A 21,650-nucleotide genomic window follows, 5' to 3' on the forward strand; every position below is an offset into this window, starting at 1 on the left:
AATTTTCATGGGAATCAGAATTTTGATTCGGGATTTATATTAAAAGCTATAAAGTAGTAAAGTCCAGTAAGAAATCAAATAATCGGATTGAACCAGAATTTTACGAAAATTTGAAAGATGTTAGATAAATGTTGGAAATATTTATTTACATATTTTAGAATATTGAAATTTAGCATGGATCAGTGGAATTTAAGTTAACTTTCTCTATTTAGTCAAAATTGGGAAAATTAGGTAAATAAATTGCAAATTTCAAAAATTGCATGGCAAAAGCATAAAGTCAACTTCAAGTTGGTTCATCTTTGACAGTGAGATATTTCAATAGTATTTGGTAATTATCATATTTCATTAAGGGTGAAATTGGAATTTCTCATTAATTGAATTTAATATTCAATTGTACTAAAAGGTGCCAATTGTTTTAATTGATAATTACCAAGGAAATTAGATGAAAAATCAACCCCTTTTCTTCTTGCTGCTATCGTGAGTCTACATAGCTAAGTGGGTAAGATTTTCAAATTGATTTTTAAGTTTATTCGATTGGTTTTTTGGATTAAACTATCAGATAGAGAATTAATCCTCTTGAAATTCTCTATCATTTGGTGTAAATATTTAATGGAAAACATGATTGAATGATGAATTACATGATTTGGGTGGATGAAGAACATTTTAAATTTTGAAGAACTAAAGGATGATTTTTATGTTATTGATGTTGTAGATTAATTTTCAAGCATTTTTGATGATTAAAATCAAGTAGATATGTATATACCCAATTCGGCCAAACTAGGGTTTATAAGAATTGATTGAATTTGATGTTAGGATGATTGGAATAGTATGAATTTAATCATAGGAGCTTGAATTTGATTGAAAACCAAGCCCTAATTGTATAATGAGGTTCGACTATAAAGGGGAAAGTTGAGGGAAAATGTTGAAAAATTTCTTATAGACTAGAAATTGATATTAAATGTGTTCTATGTGATTTGGAGATTGATTTGGATCAATTTGGAACCTTGAGATAGAAAAAGGACTATTTTGCAAGTTTTGAGAATTGAGGGACGTTGATGTATAAATGTGTAAATTGGAGTATTCAATATTGAATTTTAATTATAGAATGATGGAATTTTTAGTTAAATAATTTGGGATCAAAGTGCAAAATTGGATAAATTTGGCGATGGAATTCGAATAGTCTTAAAAGTTGGGACTTAATTGTGAATTTTCAAATGCGATGGTATTATTTTAGTATGAAATTTCAATGACAAAAATTTATATTAGTATGCTTATTTTTAAGTTTAAATATTGGATTTAGGATTAAATTTCAAGTTTATTTAAAGTGGGTGGTTGAATTCGAAAAGTATAAGGAAATAGAGAATAAAATTGCAAGTGTTTGAATGTTAAAGTATTGAATTGAGTACATTATTATGGTGCTGTAAATTTTAGTAATTTATGTGAAATGATCATAATGGTGAAGGATCACTATGAATTAAATGGAAAGATTGATATGAATTCTAAGAAGAATTCATAATTAGTAACTTGAATAAAAAGTTGGTAAAAGTTGAAGGGTTGATGATGAAAATAAATATTTATGGAATTGAATGAGTATTTTGGAAAGTTTGAAATTATGATGGAAATATGATTTAGTTTTTGTAATAACCCCAACCCGTACCCGACCCGGATACGAGTCTGAGGTGTCACATTGACTTTTCAAACTTTGACTTTTGACGAAAATCAAGGAAATTTTAAACTTTCATTAAAATAAAAGTTATTACTTTACATAAGTTGACCAAAACAAGACAAAATCGATCAGAGCATTCGTAACTAACACATTTCTTACATGCCAACACACTATATACCACAAAATACATACTTTATCAGTTACTTCTGATCTGATCTTCTAGTAGTGATGTTGTCCTTGCCATTCCTATTTATGTTCTTCTTGTTTTTTTAGTACCTACCTGTAAATCACTTACACGCTAAGTCATAGACTTAGTGAGGCATAATAATAAACACATATCAATAAAATCATAAACATGTACTACTATCAATCTATTATGACATTGCAATGTACATGTATATACTACACTATAACATATATAAATATGATATGCTCAAATGAAATTTAACTTCTTATAAGAGTTTTCATTCAATTATCTTTGGATGCCCATATACATTATTGAGAACAGGAGGTACGTGAGTACACTGAGGTTGTGCACAATACTGTCACCACAACTCGAATAAATTCCTACTAGGGGCACTGAATATTTGTCTCGAAGGACCACTGATAATCCCTCGACTCATGGCATGCTAATTATACCTACAGCTCTCATATTAAATAATATGGGCTTAAATATAAATACATTTCTCATTTTCATATATCTTTTATCACTTTATGTATAAACACATAATTCACTTCACATGCACACATATGATCACTTCAATTATTTCACATACCTGGATTGATTCTGTAACATCCTCAATACTGGGTTAGTGACTAAATTGTAAAATTTTAGAATTTGAGGATAAAAGTAGAAAAGTTGAATAGTTCAATGATTTATGTGGAGATATTTTCTGAAATTTATTAGTAATTATTAAAGGCGATTAAGGGTAAAATGGTCTTTGTTATCTAAAGATAATTATCTTATCTCTTTATTAAGAGATAAGCTTGTGGGGAGAGTTATCTGGAAAACTCTTCTCTCTTCTTCTTCCTCCTCCACGTGAGATCTCAAGCAAAGGTAAAATTTCTTGTTGTTGATTATTAGCTGGAATTTAAGGCTGAGTTTTGATTATTAGGTGATAATTAAGCATAATAAGAGCTTAAATTATCTTGAAACAATAAGATGAAGAGAATAGAGGGAATTAAAGAAAAGAGAGGAATAAGTGAAATCTTGAAAGAGGGTTCTTTAATGAGGTTTTAGAGTGAATTTGACTTGTCATCAATCTAATTAACATGTATGAAGTGTTAGAATTGGATTTGTAACATGTTAAAATTTGGGTATGATTCTTGAATTTCTTAAGGAGAATATGACATGGAGGTTAAAGAAGTGATTATTGAGTAGAAATGAGTGCAAATATGTATATGAAAGTTAGGAATATGAAAGGGGATGAAATATGAAGCATTTGAGTTGAATTAAATGGATTTTCGGGCTTAAAATGCAAATTCTGGGCAAGGTGTATCCATGCACATTGAATGTGCATCGATACACTCTTTAAAGAAGAAACATCAAACGCAATTGGTGCATCGATGCATAAGGAGTGCATCGATTCATCCCTTTAAAAATAAAAACATCGAAGGTAATTTTTGTATCGATGCATGGGTAGTGCATCGATGCACAGGTTAAAGAATGTATCGATACACTGTAGAATGCATCGATGCACTTCAAGGGGAAATTGAAATAGACATTTCTTTTGGTCTAAGAAATGATAGATTAGTGTATATCAATTGGATACTGATATATATCAATATGATTATATATATATCGAGCACGAACAAGTCTGGGTCGATTGGCAAGTTAAGATTCGATCGAAAGAGAGGAAAATTATAAAGTGTATTGGAACGTAGTGAGGCCAAGGTGAGTGCACATTAGGTAGTGTATTATGTATTAATGGAAATAAGACTTGTGACAAGTCTATTTCCTATAGTAGAATGCATGAATTTATTAATATGAGCATATTTTTGATATGTTATGTTTGTGTTATTGATTGTTACATATGTTAATTATATGAGTGAATAAATGTTTATATGATACATGTTAAGTGTCTATGATATATGCATACATGATAATATGATATAGTTAAATTATGTGATATGATACATAACTATGAGATAAGTGAAGAAATGTATATATGATAGAGATTATGTATGTGATAAATGAATGATATGAAAAGTGACATGAACTATGTGAAAAGAAGCTACCTGATTACATGTACATGTGAAAGAAGTTATGAGTTTATAAGAACATGTGATAGGAATGTGTATATGTGATACTTGAAAGTGAATCATATTATTATATGAATATGAGAAATGATATGATAAAAGCTATGAGCATATGAGATATGACTATGTGAAACGATATAAAAGAGAATGCACATGTAAGTGCTAGGAGAGCTAGAGGTATAGTTGGCATGCCAAGAGTCGAGGGTCTACGCGGTCCTTCGGGACATAGTGGTCCTTTGGGACATAGTGGTCCTTCGGGACATATGTGTTATATGTAGTACTTTGGGACATCTACGTGGTCCTTCGGGACAAATTCTACGCGCCCCTAGTGGGAATTATACGAGCTGTGGTGACAGCATAGTGCACAACCTCAATAGACTCACATATCTACAGTTCTCACATGTGTACATTGGCTAATAAAGAGATAATTGTGAAATTAATGTATGTAATATATGTATATGAATTGCATGATATGATATATGTGTGATATGGGTTATTGTATCTGTTACATGAATATATGTTGATGTATATGTGAGTGAGTATAAATGACTTATATATGATGATATAAGAATTTGTTATAAGTTATAGAATATGAATGTAAGAGATATGAAGTATAATAGTATAGGAGCAAGATAAAAACATAAATGATGATATGTATGTAATTGTTATATGAAAAACATATGAGTGAGATGATTTGATATGATGTGTATGATATGATAATAATAGTTGTTCCTGCATGATTACAAGTTAGAGTTTACATTATATATTTATTCGCCTCACTAAGTCATAGACTTAGCATGTGAGTGTTTCACACGCAGGTTCTTACAAGCTTATGGATTGTTGAGGTGCAAGTCAAGTTAGCATTTTTCCTTATAAAGTTTCAGATCAGAAAATAGATGTTTTAAATGTATTTTATGGTATAAAAGTCGAGTTGGCATGTATTTAAAAGATTTGAATTGTATAAGCTCTGAATAGTTCTGTAAACGTTTTGAATAAATTATATGTTATCAAAATTTTTAAATTACTTATAATTTTATACAAGTAAATGTTTTAAAAAGTCATGTACCACATCACACTCTGATCCAGGTCGGAATTGGGTTGGGTGTTACATTTAATGGTATCAGAGCTAAGGTTTAGTCGATTCTAGGCTAAAAACGAAGTCAAAAAAAGTGTTTTAAAAAGTACACATGCCAACACAAAGGGGGAAATTTTCTGATCTGATAGGTTAAGGAGTGCGATGTCTTGTTAATAAGTTAAATTGTTATGTTATATAAGATAAGTGAATACTTGAGAATGATTTATGAGGTATATATGTTTATATGATATGATAGAAGATATGTGAACATATGCAAATGACATATGTTATATGATATGAATTGGATGATCATATGCGCACGTGATATGTGATAGAAGAAATGATATGAGCACATGAATCTATGAGAGTTTCCAAAGTGAAGCACAAGGCGATAGACCTGAAGGTAATAGCATTCACCTACCCTGACCAAGCATAGAGAAGAGCGAAAACCTCAGGGAATGCATGTATATGATTAGAGAATGAATCATGATGTGGAAAGGTGTTCCAATGTGTTTTCAATTATATACTTCGTTAACTCATAGAATGAATGTATCGAAATAGTTAAAAGAGTTATGAGCACCCGAGCTCAAGGGTGAATTTGAGGAAGGTTCTATTGTTACAAACCTTTGGATAAATGATATTAAGATAATGCTAGAAGGTGTTCAGTTCTCCAAAGTGGATAAATTAAATTGAGAAGTTCGTTATTACGTGGATAATATAAAATATGGTGAAAAAATGTCACCATAAGAATGTTAAAAGATCAAGTGATGTGGTTAGAATTTGAAAAAGGATTCAAGAATAAGTGCATCAGTGATACGTTTATAAGATGAATGAAATCAGAGTTATGGATATGAAACCAAGGGGTAGTACTGTGTATAAGCAAGAGTGTGGAAATAATAAGGGTTTATACTCTAGAAGAAAGAGTTAGCGTTGACTAACAAGGTTACACGATGAAAAATGTGTTGATCATATGAATGTGATATAGTGAAGGAAATAACGATTCTTACGTTTGAGGGAAAGTAAGAATTGAAAGAGAAGTATAAAGTAATATGAAAAGATCATGTGCCTTAAAGTACAGATAAGAATTAAGAAATGATGAAAGGTTGGATGTATATGATTTGTTAATTAAGGCTTGTGCTCTAGATTGAACAGTTGTTATTGACTAGCCGTAAGAGTAAAGGTAATAGAGTTAAAAAGATTGGAAGAAAAGATAAAGTGAGTTAATTAAGTATGATATGGATTTGAATATGGTTTTGTATTTGGATTATATAGATATGATGAAGACAAAGAGAAGAGTATTTACAAGTTTTAAAGAGAGCTTTGAGGAAGAAAAATATAAGTGCAAGAAATGGTGAAGAATAAGGTTCTGTATAAGTAAAACTGATTATTAAAATTATAAAGATGGGATAAAGTTGTGAAAGCAACATAAGAAAATTAAAAGATATGTTTTTATTGGTATGTACAATGAAAATTTGAGGATGAATTTTCTTAAAAATGAGGGGAGATTTGTAACATCCTCAATACCGGGTTAGTGACTAAATTGTAAAATTTCAGAATTTGGGGATAAAAGTAGAAAAGTTGAATAGTTCAATGATTTATGTGAAGATATTTCCTAAAAATTATTAGTAATTATTAAAGGAGATTAAGGGCAAAATGGTCTTTGTTATCTAAAGATAATTATCTTATCTCTTTATTAAGAGATAAGCTTGTGGGGAGAGTTATCTGGAAAACTCTTCTCCCTTCTTCTTCCTCCTCCACGCGAGAGCTCAAGCAAAGGTAAGATTTCTTGTTGTTGATTATTAGCTGAAATTTAAGGTTGAGTTTTGATTATTAGGTGATAATTAAGCATAAGAAGAGCTTAAATTATCTTGAAACAATAAGATGAAGAGAATAGAGGGAATTAAAGAAAAGAGAGGAATAAGTGAAATCTTAAAAGATGGTTCTTTAATAAGGTTTTAGAGTGAATTTGACTTGTCATCAATCTAATTAACATGTATGAAGTGGTAGAATTGGATTTGTAACATGTTAACATTTGGGTATGATTCTTGAATTTCTTAAGGAGAATAGGATATAGAGGTTAAAGAAGTGATTATTGAGTAGAAATGAGTGCAATTATGTATATGAAAGTTAGGAATATGAAAGGGGATGAAATATGAAGCATTTGAGTTGAATTAAATGGATTTGCGGGCTTAAAATTCAAATTTTGGGCAAGGTGTATCGATGCACATTAAATGTGCATCGATGCACTCTTTAAAGAAGAAACATCGAATGCAATTGGTGCATCGATGCATAAGGAGTGCATCGATGCACCCCTTTAAAAATGAAAACATCGAAGGTAATTTGTGTATCGATACATGGGTAGTGCATCGATGCACAGGTTAAAGAATCCATCGATGCACTGTAGAATGCATCGATGCACTTCAAGGGGAAATTGAAATAGACATTTCTTTTGGTCTAAGAAATGATAGATTAGTGTATATCAATTGGATACTGATATGTATCAATGTATGATTATATAGATATTAAGCACAAACAAGTCCAGGTCGATTGGCAAGTTAAGATTCGATCGAAAGAGAGGAAAATCATAAAGTGTATTGGAACGTAGTGAGGCCAAGGTGAGTACACATTAGATAGTGTATTATGTATTAATGGAAATAAGACTTGTGACAAGTATATTTCCTATAGTACAATGCATGAATTCATTAATATGTGCATATTTTTTATATGTTATGTGTGTGTTATTGATTGTTACATATGTTAATGATATGAGTGAATAAATGTTTATATGATACATGTTAAGTGTCTATGATATATGCACATATGATAATATGATATAAGTTAAATTATGTAATATGATACATAACTATGAGATAAGTGAAGAAATGTATATATGATAGAGATTATGTATGTGATAAATGAATGATATGAAAAGTGACATGAACTATGTGAAAAGAAGCTACCTGATTACAGGTACATGTGAAAGAAGTTATGAGTTTATAAGAACATGTGATAGGAATGTGTATATGTGATACTTGAAAGTGAATCATATTATTATATGAATATAAGAAATGATATGATAAAAGCTATGAGCATATGAGATATGATTATGTGAAACGATATAAAAGAGAATGCCCATGTAAGTGCTAGGAGAGCTAGAGGTACAGTTGACATGCCAAGAGTCGAGGGTCTACGCGGTCCTTCGGGACATAGTGGTCCTCTGGGACATAGTGGTCCTTCGGGACATATGTGTTATATGTAGTCCTTTGGGACATCTACGTGATCATTTGGGACAAATTCTACGCGCCCCTAGTGGGAATTATACGAGCTGTGGTGACACCATAGTGCACAACCTCAATAAACTCACATATCTACAGTTCTCACATGTGTACATGGGCTAATAAAGAGATAATTGTGAAATCAATGTATGTAATATATGTATATATGAATTGCATGACATGATATATGTGTGATATGGGTTATTGTATCTGTTACATGAATATATATTGATGTATATGTGAGTGAGTATAAATGACTTATATATGATGATATAAGAATTTGTTATAAGTTATAGAATATGAATGTAAGAGATATGAAGTATAATAGTACAGAAGCAAGATAAAACATAAATGATGATATGTATGCAATCGTTATATGAAAAGCATATGAGTGAGATGATTTGATATGATGTGTATGATATGATAATAATAGTTGTTCCTGCATGATTACAAGTTAGAGTTTACATTATATATTTATTCGCCTCACTAAGTCATAGACTTAGCATGTGAGTGTTTCACACGCAGGTTCTTACAAGCTTATGGATTGTTGAGGTGCAAGTCAGGTCAGCATTTTTCCTTACAAAGTTTCAGATCAGAAAATAGATGTTTTAAATGTATTTTATGGTATAAAAGTCGAGTTGGCTTGTATTTAAAAGATTTGAATTGTATAAGCTCTGAATAGTTTTGTAAACATTTTGAATAAGTTATATGTTATAAAAGTTTTTAAATTACTCATTATTTTATACAAGTAAATGTTTTAAAAAGTCAATGTGACACCTCAGACTCGGATCTAGGTCGGATTCGGGTTGGGGGTGTTACAGATTCTCTTATCTTGGCATTCATTCATACAATATCTTATTAAAGCATGGATGAACATGAAATCACTATAACAATAATATATATATATATATATACATGTACATGAATATAAAATCTTAAATTCAACTATAAGGGATAGACTTATCGCAAGTCTTATCTCCATACAATTCCACCTCACCTTAGCCTTGTTTGCGTTGACTCGATCATAATTCTTCAATTGTTCCGGAACAGGTTACGTTCTATATCTACATAATAATACATTGGTACATATCAGTATTCTAATTGGTATACTTTAATCTTTCATTTCTTAACCTAAAAGAAATGCTACTTTTATTTCTTATATAAGGTAGGTATGTGTACACTCTATAGTGTATCGATACATCCCTTAATATGTGTATCGATACACTACCTATGTATCGGTACACAAATTACATTCGAAGTTTTCATTTTAAGGGGGTATCGATACACTGCCTATGTATCGATACTCTTATTGCATTCGATATTTTTTTCGTTAAAGAGTGTATCGGTACCTATTAAATATGTACCGATACACTTTGCCCAGAAATCACATTTTTAGCATGAAAATTCACTATTTTCAGCTTCAGCACTTCATGTTTCCCTTCCTTTCATGTTCTTAACTCACCTACATATGCTTAAACCAATTTATCTATCACATCTTAAACCTCAAAAGTCCTTTCTCCATGTAGAAATCAATAATCATACCAATTTTTCAAGATGTTCTAAATCCAATTCTATCACTTCATATCTCTTAATTAGATTGATGACAAGTCAAATCCAACTTTCAATTCTAATTATGAACTCTATTTCAAGATTTAATTCAAGAACTCATAATCTTTAATCTCTCCTAACTCTATCATATTTTGATTTTAAGATAACTTAAGTTCTCCTTAAGCTTAGTTATCATCTAATAATCATAAACTAACCTTAAATTTAACAAGAAATCAACTAATCAGAAACTAACCTTTGGCTTTGTCTCTCACGCGCGAAGGAAGAAAAAGAGGAAGAGAACTCTGGAAGCTTGTTTTTACTTCTTTCTCTTCCACATGGTTAATATATAACCATTCAAAATTTAATTATTTCCTTGCAATTTACCATTTTATCCTTCTATTCCCCATTCTTTTCAATTCAATCCTACACAACATTTTCCATATAAGTCCTTAAACTATTCAATTATTATATTTTAATCACCAAATTCTGAAACTTTACAATTTAGTCACTAACCCGATATTGAGGATGTTACAGATTTATATTGATTTAGTGCCGATTATGTTTTATAGAATTTATTTTAGCAGAATTAGATTATGTTAGTACAGTTTGAAATGGTATTATGTATGTGATGTCGTATAGATTACGACTTCCAATGACTCGAAAGCGAAAGGCAAAGTTCTTGAGTAAAAGAGTGTCGTATTAAAGTTTCAGTAGTGAGGCAAAGGTGAGTGCAATTATTTAATTATTTATTCTAATTGAGGAAGACTTGCGATAAGTAAACCTTATATTATTATTTTAAAATATGAATTTTTAAGTATGATTTAATTATAAATATATATTATTTCTATAATTCTTATATAGAGATTTATGAATGATGTTTGGGTATGAGATTACTCAATACGTTTTTTATGATATTTTCTGAAAAGAAATTCAAATGAATTTTCGAATATAATTTTAAAAAATGATATATAATTTTAGTTATGAAATATTTATTTAATGATTTCATAAATGTTATTTTTTAAAATAACCAAGATATTTTATTTATCTAAAGTCGTATCAATAAATATCTTGTCAATTATAGACTGAACAAATATAGTCGAGACTATCGAAAATAAATATAACAATGATTGCTTAGAGATAGCCTTTAAACTAAACCATTAACAAGTGATGCAAAGACGTACAAAAACTGAATACACCAACGGCTCCAAGCATCAAACATGGATGAGAGAAACTTAAAGAATAACCAAAATGGCCAATGGAAAAAACGATCTCCCCTTAGCAGCAATCCCATCCGACATATATATGTGATAATCAACGAATCGTCTTGTACAAACAAACAAAGGAACCATGCATCGGGAAAGCAACAACCGTGTATCCAGGGAAAATAAAAAATTGAAAAGAAGACTAATAAAAAAAACTACACCGAGAGTCCAAAAAACCAATAACCTTGAAACGAGAAAGGGACAAGAGTATTATTATAATAAATACGATAAAACATAACTAAAAATGACAGATGCCTTGAAGGAAGAGTTTTTGAAAACTGCCTAAAAGATTTTGTAACTTATGTAGAGCAAAAAGTGGTGCACGTGGATTTTTTTCAGAAATGTTATTTGAAATTATTTTAGAGCATGATTTGCCCAAAGTATCTTACATGATATCTATATTCTAATTATGGATGATTTCGGGTATGAACTACCCAAATTATTGTTTTTATGATGATAAGATGAAATTGATTCTGATATGAAAATGTTGATTACACTACAGCAATATTGACCTATTGCGGCGTTTTTTTAGTCCTATAGCGGCGTTTTTTTAGTCTTATAGCGGCGTTTTTAAGCGCCGCTAAAAGCACTCGCGGCGATAGTAAAAACACCGCAAGAAGCGCCGGCGAAACCAGCGCCGCTAAAGTTAACGGCGTTTGTGAACAAAAAACGCCGCAATAGGTCGAGATCTATAGCGGCGTTTTTGGGACAAACGCCGTAATAGGTCGAGATCTATAGCGGCGTTTTAGGGACAAACGTCGCAATAGGTCGAGATCTATAGCGGCGTTTTTGGGACAAACGCCGCAATAGGTCGAGATCTATAGCGGCATTTTTGGGATAAACGCCACAATAGGTCGAGATCTATAGCGACTTTTTTGGAACAAACGCCACAAAAGGTTAGATCTATAGCGGCGTTTTTTGATACAAACGCCGCTAATGATCGTTCTTTAGGTAATATTAATTGATTTTGCATATTCCAATTTTGCTATACATCACCTAAATTTAATATCATGTAATCTAATTAACAACAACCATAAATTTTAATTAAGATACAAATTATGCCGAAAATTACTTAACAACAAAATAAATTAAAATTTATAAACACTAAAATTAAATGTAATGTAGTTTGACATTGTTCTCTAGAATTTAATCAAGGTTCAGTCACTTTAAATTAAAAAAAAAACAGTTTTCCTTGTTTGATGAAGCATCGTTAGGTTTTTCCTCCCTGTAAACTGTATATGGAGAACATTTTCATCCATTTCACCAAATAAATCCCCTAGCTCCGGTTCACCAAGAAGACTCCTTGCACGCTTAAATGCTTCACTTGAAACAGATAACGACCTTCCACCTACAATATATAACTTGATTGGAGGTGGCTTGGGAATTGAATCAAACAGTAAACAAAAAAATTAAAGTAAAAAAGAGAAGCGTTTACTTGGAGTAACAGTAGAGGCACCGTCTTCTTCATCGAGGATAGATAATGCTTTTGCAATTGAAGATTCTTTCAACGCAATAGATTTCCCCAATCTGGTTCTAAACATCGGGTATTTATCCACTTCTCTATCATCGTTCTCAATAATCTTCGAACATCCTGCGTACGATCTATAAAATTTGAGAGTACAAAATAAAAATATAGCGGCAGAAAAATTCAGAGATTATTACCTTGAAGTAGGAGATCGACCATGGAAGGGTATGGAGCAATAGGAGTTCCTTTCGGGTCATCATAGGGTTTCGACGGCAAGAACGGACCGGAATCCTCCCAACGATAATTTGATCCGGCGTCAGAGCAAATACGCCACGTGGACATTCTGACGATTTTGCTTAGGGATTGTGGATTAAATTTTCTAAAGTTTTATCCACAATCAATTTCTCTTACTCTGTCCATACATATGGGTGATCGAGTTTATAAATCTTCTCTTATATACCTCATTGTTTCAGTTAAAGAGCAGCACAAAAAATGCGCATTTCAAATGAAGTAAACAAAGGAAATAAAGTAACTCGGAGGTTATATATCCTTAGTTAAGGCTACTTTAACTAATCACTTAAAGTAACAAGTAATATTGATAGTATAAAAAATAAAATTGATGTTAAGAAACATAAATAGACTAATGATCTCACTTAGACTCCAAGTCTTAACATTGCGGAAAACCAACAAGATGGAGAGATGCAAATAAAATATCCTGTTTTCAAGGAATAATAATTCTGTTTGACAGGAAAAGTGAGTGCAGCGTACCTTGGTGCCTGCTAAGTGTTCTTTAAAACTGTATGTGAATTGAAAGACCACTTTGCAGGCTAAAATATAAAGAATGCAAAATACAAAATAAAGGGGGATTATTAATAAAATATTGCAAAGAGAAATAATTTCCTTCTATCAATATGTTCAAATTGACCTTCCATTTTATGAAACAACGTGATACAAGTCTACGAAACTCGAACATACATGCTTTGGGCGATTCTCAAACAATGGTTTGACAACCTTACTGAACACAAATCTTAGTTCTGCCAGCTAAACAAATAAATAGAAAATTACGATAATCTTACAAATATGAGTAAATAAGAGTAAGAGAAAATCTATATCTAAATAAAGCATATATGAACACAAAATACAATAATTTCATTTAACTAAAACATTATGGGGAAAGATGATGATAAACTTTAAAAAGGAAAAACGAAAAGACGGTAAACTCTTATCATCAGATATATCACCAAATGAGATACTTTTCCTTCTTTCTTATTTATGGTTAAAAAACAGAACCTTGGGAAGAAGTATGTAGGGTGTTTCTCAAAAGCAAGATATTAAGCTATTTCATGATACCAAGGTCTATTAAAAATATAAAAACAGTAGTTACCTCCCCATTAACTAATGCAGTTTCAAGGGAAGAATGTATAGCTACAATGTAAGTTCCATGTCAACCAAAACACGCATATACATCTCTCTTCATACATATGAAAAAAGTATAAAACCGAACTCACAACATTAGTAACTTGTGGTATTTTTATTAGTCATCTTAATGAAAGGGGAAGATTTGGTAACTACAAAGCTATACACATTGTAAATTTGTAATGGATGGATTGAATTTCCAGAATGACCAAAGACAGGCCATATGTTTGGGTAGGAATGGGCAAAAGGCAAGACCAATTAAGTAAAAGAAGTTGTACACTAGTGTAACAAAAGATGTAAAACACAACTTTATTAAAGGTGAAAGCAAACAAGTAGAGAATCCCTAAAGCTATGGTCCATACAATTTTGCCAAGGATTGAAAACCATATGCAACACTATTTCATACGATGTGACAATCCACTTTCCTACTACATTGTAATCTATCTACTACATAACAAATATAAATATAATTGCTTTATTAGCATTATATTATTCAAAGCTAATGGTCATTTTAATCATCAAAAAGAAAAAACATTCACTAGGAGGATAAGTTAAAAGGATACTTTAAGGTGCCTCTCAAAAAACGTGTTTTAAGAAGAGAATTTACCAAGGACTAGCACAATAGTTACCGTATTTGTTTGAAAACATCAATAAATACTCCTCACAAGGAAACTAATGATAGAAACATTTCTGGATCATTAGATCATAACACAGAAGACCAATCTCAAGCTATTGCAGGGTTTAACCCAATAAATAACAGTTCCAAACACACGCTTAAATTTCAAATTAAAAATAAAATAAATAGCATATTTCTAGAATAAAAAAGAAGCAACGAAACCTCTATTATTAAGCTAATCAAAGAAAATGAACTGTCGCTAGAAAAAAATTAACTTGTGGCTGAAATTTAATTATTATTTTTTAAAATCCAAACGAATCTCGAAAAGCTTTATTGCATGTAATCATAACAGCATTAGAAAAAAAAACTTCATTTTAAAAAGGAAACAAACATCAATCGAAAGCATTCAATGGAAAAAATTATTCACAGAAAAATAGAGAAAGGGATGTATAATTTCCATATAAAAACCGGAAAATATCAAGGAAGATTCAAAAATTAACAGCGTCGATTGAGATTAAGAAATTGAATACATAACAGCTTATTTAGAAATAGAAAATTACCTTCTTTTTTCTGTCTATGGCTCACGGTAATGAAAAAAGGAAAAGCAGAAGAATAAGAACATGTTATGTTGATGCCACTGCTGATAGCAAAGGGTCGAGAGAGGCGTTACCTTGGAGGTGTCAACGGCTTCGACCACCGACGAGCAATAGATGGACTACTATATCGCCGATGAAAATGATGCGAGGGAGAGGGCGATTTGCTGCAAATGATGTTAGGGCTCGTAAACTGTTAATTTGGGGTTTTATATAAATTTACGGCGTTTATAATGAAAACGCCTCTATAGGTATTTTTGTTGTAGCGTTTGTGTTTAAAAACTCCACTAACGTATGACTCTTTCGCGGCGTTTTTACAAAAACGCCACTAAAGTATAAATATTTTGCGGCGTTTTTTGAAATAACGCCACTATATATATCAAACCTATTGCGGTGTTTGTAAAAAAACGCCGCTAAAGTATAAATATTACTCTTTTGCGGCGTTTTTATACAAACGCCACTAAATTATTACTCTATTGCGGCGTTTATTAAAAAAACGCCACTGTAAACAAGTATATTTCAACGTTTTATCTATAAACACCGCTAAATTACCAATCTATTGCTGCGTTTGTTGGGAAAACGTCGCTAAAGTATAATTTTGTGGTGTTTGGATAGTAAACGCCACTAAATGCTTAAATTTTGTGGCGTTTACCCTAAAAACGCCGCTAAAAATGCCGCTATAGAACACTTTTGCTGTAGTGTTATTATATGAATATAATATGATATGGAAGTTCAAGTTAAGTTATATACATTTGTATACATTACGTATGGCACCATTGGTGAATATGATATGATTTGCATTTAGATTGCATCTTATAATGATGATTGACACCATGTAGTGCCTAGTGCGTACATTATGTTTAACTCGTGTACCTTACATTATCATATACATTGGGTTATGGAAGTAAATATGAAAGTTATGATAAGTATCTGAAAGAAAATGAAGTGAAAGTTTTGAAATCATATTCAAATGATTGATAAAAATATTATTTTATATTTTTACGCGATTAATTAAATAGTTTTAGATTGATAAACAAAAGTTTTAAAATGCAATAAAATTTTAAAGTTTTATGTATAAAGAAAGTTTCATAATATAAATGTAATATATTTAATTCGTATTTCGAAAGTTATGAATGTTAGCAGTTATATAAAAAAATTGAGTCCGACTCGGGATTGAACGAAATCTTAAAAGGCCTTTGCGTTTGCTAGTTGGATAGGAAAATCAAGTTATATATACTAAAACCAATCAATAACTGCCACGCAGCATAAGAAATGATATACGGAACGCAGTATAATGAAGATGAAGAAAAAAACTTCTGATTTGGAAAAATAAACACGTTGGAGTTGCAGGTGTTTAACTTTCTTCCAACTTTACTTTTATGCTTTGTTTGTATTTGAGCTTTTGGAGGATTCTCGGGCATGCGAGTGACCAACGCTGATCTTATTGATCCACTAACGATTATGGACTCCGATTTCTCACCCGGCGAAACTTCCGGCTCTGGTTCCGTTGACCCGGACTTTGGCTTTGCATTTGACGACAGTAATTTCTCCGATCGGATCTTGAGGATCGAGATCATGCCTGATTTGCCCGAAACTAAATCCGACGGTGACGGTTGCTCCTCTATCGCTGATTGGGCCCGTAATAGAAAGAGACGGAGGGAAGATTTCAAGAAAGAAAACGGTTTGTTTTGTCTCTTTAATTATTATTGTTGTTTAAATAAAGCTTATGACAGTGAAAATTGATGTAATTTTGACAATTTTGGGATTGGATCTTTGGTGTCCTGCAGATTTTATCGTGCAAAGTGAGGAGCAAATCTTGAATTGTAACATGCCGTACACAGTGGATGGTGTAACGTATGTGAATCAAGATGAAGAGCCCATGTCAATAGCTGAAGAGTCACCTTCTGATGTTGGATTGAATTCCTTTCAAATCGGTAACTTAATTACATACATAAATTACTTCATCCATTTTTATACTCTGCATATACACACACTTGCCAAGCTCCTCTATGTTAATTAAAGCAAAATTTTTAGTTAATTTTCATAAAAACAGCTCAAACTTCTTAGGTTCCTTCAATTTATTGTTTGTTTTTACTTTTACTTTTGCTATTTGTATTTGTTATTTATGCTTTTCCTTCTGCATAAGTTGCTAAAGAAACAAAACAAGAAAAGAAGTCATTTATTATTATTATTGGAAATAAGCAAATTAGTGAAGCAAAATTATAGATTTTGTAACTTGGAAAAGAAAATTATGTAATATCTTCATGTTCCTTGAGACCTGTTTGGTTCCTTTGTAGGGAATGATACCATTTACAACAATGACTCATCTAGGAATGTGGATTGTTCAAAAATTCTAAGAGTCAAGACCATACACATTAGTTCTCCTATTTTGGCAGCAAAAAGTCCCTTCTTTTATAAGGTAAGGAGATGCTGTTTGGTTGTTTTCTTTCTATTATCAGTTCCGGTAATCATGATTGACTTAGCAGTTTGTCCCTTTGCTTGTAGTTGTTTTCAAATGGAATGAAGGAGTCAGAGCAGCGACATGTAACTCTTCAAATACATGCCTCTGGTAAGCTCTGGAATGTTTTTCCTATTCGATCATTTATGTCTTTTACCTCTCTTGCTATAAATGCTAATTTCCTATGTTTTCATTTTGGAACCTGTTTAATTTTGAGGGTTCATTTATGCATTTTTGTGGTTTTGAGGTTATCAGATTCTTTATTAGGTCATGCGTCTAGGTTATATGACCTATTATTTGTTTGTATATATTTTTCTTGAGCAGAAGAAACAGCTCTCCTGGACCTGCTAAATTTTATGTATAGCAACACCCTATCAACAACCACACCTACTGCCTTGTTAGATGTGTTGATGGCTGCTGACAAATTCGAGGTTGCATCATGCATGAGACATTGTAGTCGATTGTTAAGAAACCTGCCTATGACCTGTGAATCGGCTTTACTGTATTTGGACCTTCCATCTAGTGTTTTAATGGCAGATGCTGTTCAGCCACTGACAGATGCAGCAAAGCAGTTTCTTGCTGAAAGATACAAGGATATAACCAAGTGAGTGCCATTATCATTCACAATATTAAATACATGTATACTTTGAGTAATTTATTCACTGTAACAAGGTTGCTTATTTTGTTGCTGATATTATGAGCGCATGGGCAACCTTTTGTTGATATATATGAAATAGTGAGCATTCTTCTTTTAGAAATAATTTGGCTAGGAATGCAGTCTTGTATGTGCTGTTTATTTATGGCTGGCTTAAGTGACAAATTACGTGAAACAAGTGTCATTTTTTCATTCTGTTTTCTTTTAGACCCTTTTTTTAGTTAACCTCTAGATAATGGATAGTTTGCTCTGTTTTCTTGTCAGGTTTCAGGAGGAAATACTCAACTTGCCTCTTGCTGGTATAGAGGCAGTATTTTCCAGTGATGGCCTCCAGGTAGCTTCAGAGGATGCTGTTTACGACTTTGTGCTCAAGTGGGCTCGAACTCATTACCCAAGACTGGAGGAACGACGTGTAATTTTTGCCACACGCCTCAGTCGCCTAATACGTTTTCCATATTTGACTTGCAGAAAGCTGAAAAAAGTTTTAACTTGCATCGACTTTGATCCAGAACTTTCATCCAAAGTTGTGCTCGAGTCTCTCTTTTTCAAGGCTGAGACACCATATAGACAGCGAGCACTTGCAGCAGAAGAGGCTAGCGCCACTCATCATCGCTTTGTGGAGCGGGCATACAAGTACCGTCCGGTCAAGGTTGTAGAGTTTGAACTGCCATGGAAGCAGTGTGTAGTGTACCTGGACCTGAAGCGTGAGGAGTGTGCACACCTATTTCCGGCTGGTAGAGTTTATTCCCAAGCATTCCATCTTGGTGGCCAAGGATTTTTCTTGTCTGCTCATTGCAACATGGATCAGCAAAGCTCATTCCACTGCTTTGGGCTATTTTTGGGAATGCAAGAGAGGGGATCTGTTACTTTTGCTGTTGACTACGAGTTTGCCGCTAGGTCAAAGCCAACTAAGGATTTTGTAAGCAAGTATAAAGGGAATTACATTTTCACAGGAGGGAAGGCTGTTGGCTATCGAAACCTATTTGGTATTCCCTGGACGGCATTCATGGCTGATGATAGCATTTACTTTATAGACGACATCCTCCATCTCAGGGCGGAACTCACCATCAGACAATGAGTTGGTGATTTTGAGAGTTGTATTGGCTACTGCCCTTTTGCTTTTCATCGTCTTTCGTAAATTCCTTATGAATCATTGTAAAAAAATTATTATAGCCTATGCGTGGTGAATTTATATAAATTAATTTTGCAATCAATTTGAACTTCACTGATGGTTAGAACTTGGCAAATTAATTCGAACCTGCTAACCCTTAACTGTAGTCATCTACCCTGCACCTTTAAGTGTGCCAAAAATTTGCAGTCATTACTCGTTTCTTGTTTATACTGGACTAAGTGCTACAATGCTTTACCCATTCTGCCAACAGGCATACAACTTCTGCAACTCAAAAGGCTTGCTTTTTTATTGAAAGAAAAAGAAAGCTATAAGATTGAACAATCATTGCAAAGATAAGGTAGAATCCCATCCCAACAGTGCTCAACTGAAACAAACAAGAAAACCAGAGTACAACAAACAAAACTATGAAAACTCAGTTGAGTGCACCAACACCGTGAGCAGCCTTTTTCCACTCTGTATGGAATGACCCTGGACGATCAATCCTCTCATAGGTATGTGCCCCAAACAAGTCCCTCTGTGCCTGCACAAGATTTGCCGGGAGCCTTGCACGCCTATAGGTATCGAAATATGCAAGGCTAGCACACATTCCTGGTGTGCTGATCCCAGCAGAGATAGCCAATCCCACGACTCTCCTCCAAGCTGCCTGCCTCTGAACCATCTCCCGAGCGAACTCAGGGTCCACAAGCAAGCTATCCAAATTGGGGTTCCTCTGATAAGCCTTCTTGATCCTATCCAAAAACACAGCCCTAATAATACACCCACCTTTCCAAATCCTAGCCAACTCTCCAAAGTTCAAATTCCATCCCTTTTCAACACTCTTAGCTCTCAACAAATTCATCCCTTGAGCATAACTACATATCTTCGAGGCATACAAAGCTTGCCTAACATCATCAATCAATCTTTTCTTATCAATTCCCTGTGCAAAACTGCCAACTTCCTCTTTTAACCCAGCTTGTTTCAAAACCTCAGCTGCATTTTCCCTCTCCTCCTTTAATCCACTCAAATATCTACAATCCAAAGACGCTGCAATTGTAGGGGCAGCAACAGACAACTCGGCAGCTTGCTGCACAGTCCATTTACCAGTACCTTTCATCCCAGTCTTATCCAAAATCTTATCTACCAAATACCCATCTCCCAAATCATCCTTAACTCTAAAAATATCAGAAGTTATCTCAATTAAGAAACTCTCGAGCTCTCCCTGATTCCATTCAGCGAAAATCTCAGCTAATTCATTATTCGAAAGTCCCCCAACATGTTTAAGCACATCATAAGCCTCAGAAATCAACTGCATATCACCATACTCGATTCCATTATGAACCATTTTAACGAAATTACCTGATCCACCTTCGCCAATGTAAGTAACGCAGGGTCCATCTTCTACTTGCGCAGCCACTTTCTCGAGTATGTCCTTGATATTCGTATAGGCCTGGTGAGATCCGCCGGGCATTAGAGACGGGCCGTTCCGGGCACCTTCTTCGCCCCCGGAAACACCCATACCGAGATATAGAAGGCCCTTACTTGAAGCTTCTTGCATCCTTCTCTCGGTGTTCTCGTACCACTCGTTACCACCATCGATGATGCAGTCTCCGGGCTCCATGTGGTCGGATAAAGCAGCGATGGTTTGGTCGACGGGTGCGCCAGCTTTGACTAAGATGATGACAGATCTGGGCCGTTGGATTGAGAGAACGAATTCTCGAGGGGAGTACTGGCCAAAAAGCGGGAGCTGGCCTTCATCTTGAGCTCGCCCGACGGTTTCGTCGACTTTGGAGGTGGTACGGTTGTAAACGGAAATTGGGAAGCCTTTTTCGGCGACGTTTAGAGCGAGATTTTGGCCCATGACGGCTAAGCCGGCTAAACCTATGCGAGAAAGTGCAGTGGAGGCTTCCATTCTTAGGGGCGGCGGAAAGGGCGGAGAACAGGGGATAGATATCGGAGGGTTCGGTGAGAAATATTTTTCAAGAGGAAGACAAGAGTTTGGGTTTTTGAAGGAAGGAGGGATTTTTTTTGTTGAGATTGACGGACTCGTCGAGGGAGTGAAAGGGCATTTGGCCTCAACTAACCATCAAACTAACTGGCGATCTGTTCGATGAACGGCTTACCCTTCACGACATCGTTTTAATCAAAGTAATTGCTACAAACTTTAATATAAAAAACGGGTAAACTATAGCAGAGATCACCTAACTATAGTCTATTTTCATTTCAACTATCATTTTTGAATTCTTATCAATCA

General features: G+C 33.4%; 2 protein-coding genes across 2 annotated transcripts; one reads left to right on the forward strand and one right to left on the reverse strand.

Moving 5' to 3' along the window:
- Window positions 1–1,824: 1,824 nt before the first annotated feature.
- On the reverse strand, window positions 1,825–21,404 carry LOC120114471 (6-phosphogluconate dehydrogenase, decarboxylating 3, chloroplastic). Its single transcript, XM_039135372.1, has 2 exons — window positions 19,776–21,404; window positions 1,825–1,836 (listed from the first exon to the last, which is right to left on the reverse strand). Exon 1 carries the CDS (start codon window positions 21,306–21,308, stop codon window positions 19,833–19,835), a length of 1,476 nt encoding a protein of 491 aa, XP_038991303.1. The 5' UTR covers window positions 21,309–21,404; the 3' UTR covers window positions 1,825–1,836; window positions 19,776–19,832.
- On the forward strand, window positions 16,518–19,513 carry LOC120114470 (BTB/POZ domain-containing protein POB1-like). Its single transcript, XM_039135371.1, has 6 exons — window positions 16,518–16,856; window positions 16,963–17,109; window positions 17,473–17,594; window positions 17,681–17,744; window positions 17,958–18,237; window positions 18,553–19,513. Exons 1-6 carry the CDS (start codon window positions 16,595–16,597, stop codon window positions 19,364–19,366), a joined length of 1,689 nt encoding a protein of 562 aa, XP_038991302.1. The 5' UTR covers window positions 16,518–16,594; the 3' UTR covers window positions 19,367–19,513.
- Window positions 21,405–21,650: the final 246 nt, after the last annotated feature.

Source organism: Hibiscus syriacus, unplaced genomic scaffold (genome assembly GCF_006381635.1).
Source record: "Hibiscus syriacus cultivar Baekdansim isolate YM2019G1 unplaced genomic scaffold, ASM638163v2 tig00110226_pilon, whole genome shotgun sequence".
Taxonomy (NCBI): domain Eukaryota; kingdom Viridiplantae; phylum Streptophyta; class Magnoliopsida; order Malvales; family Malvaceae; genus Hibiscus; species Hibiscus syriacus.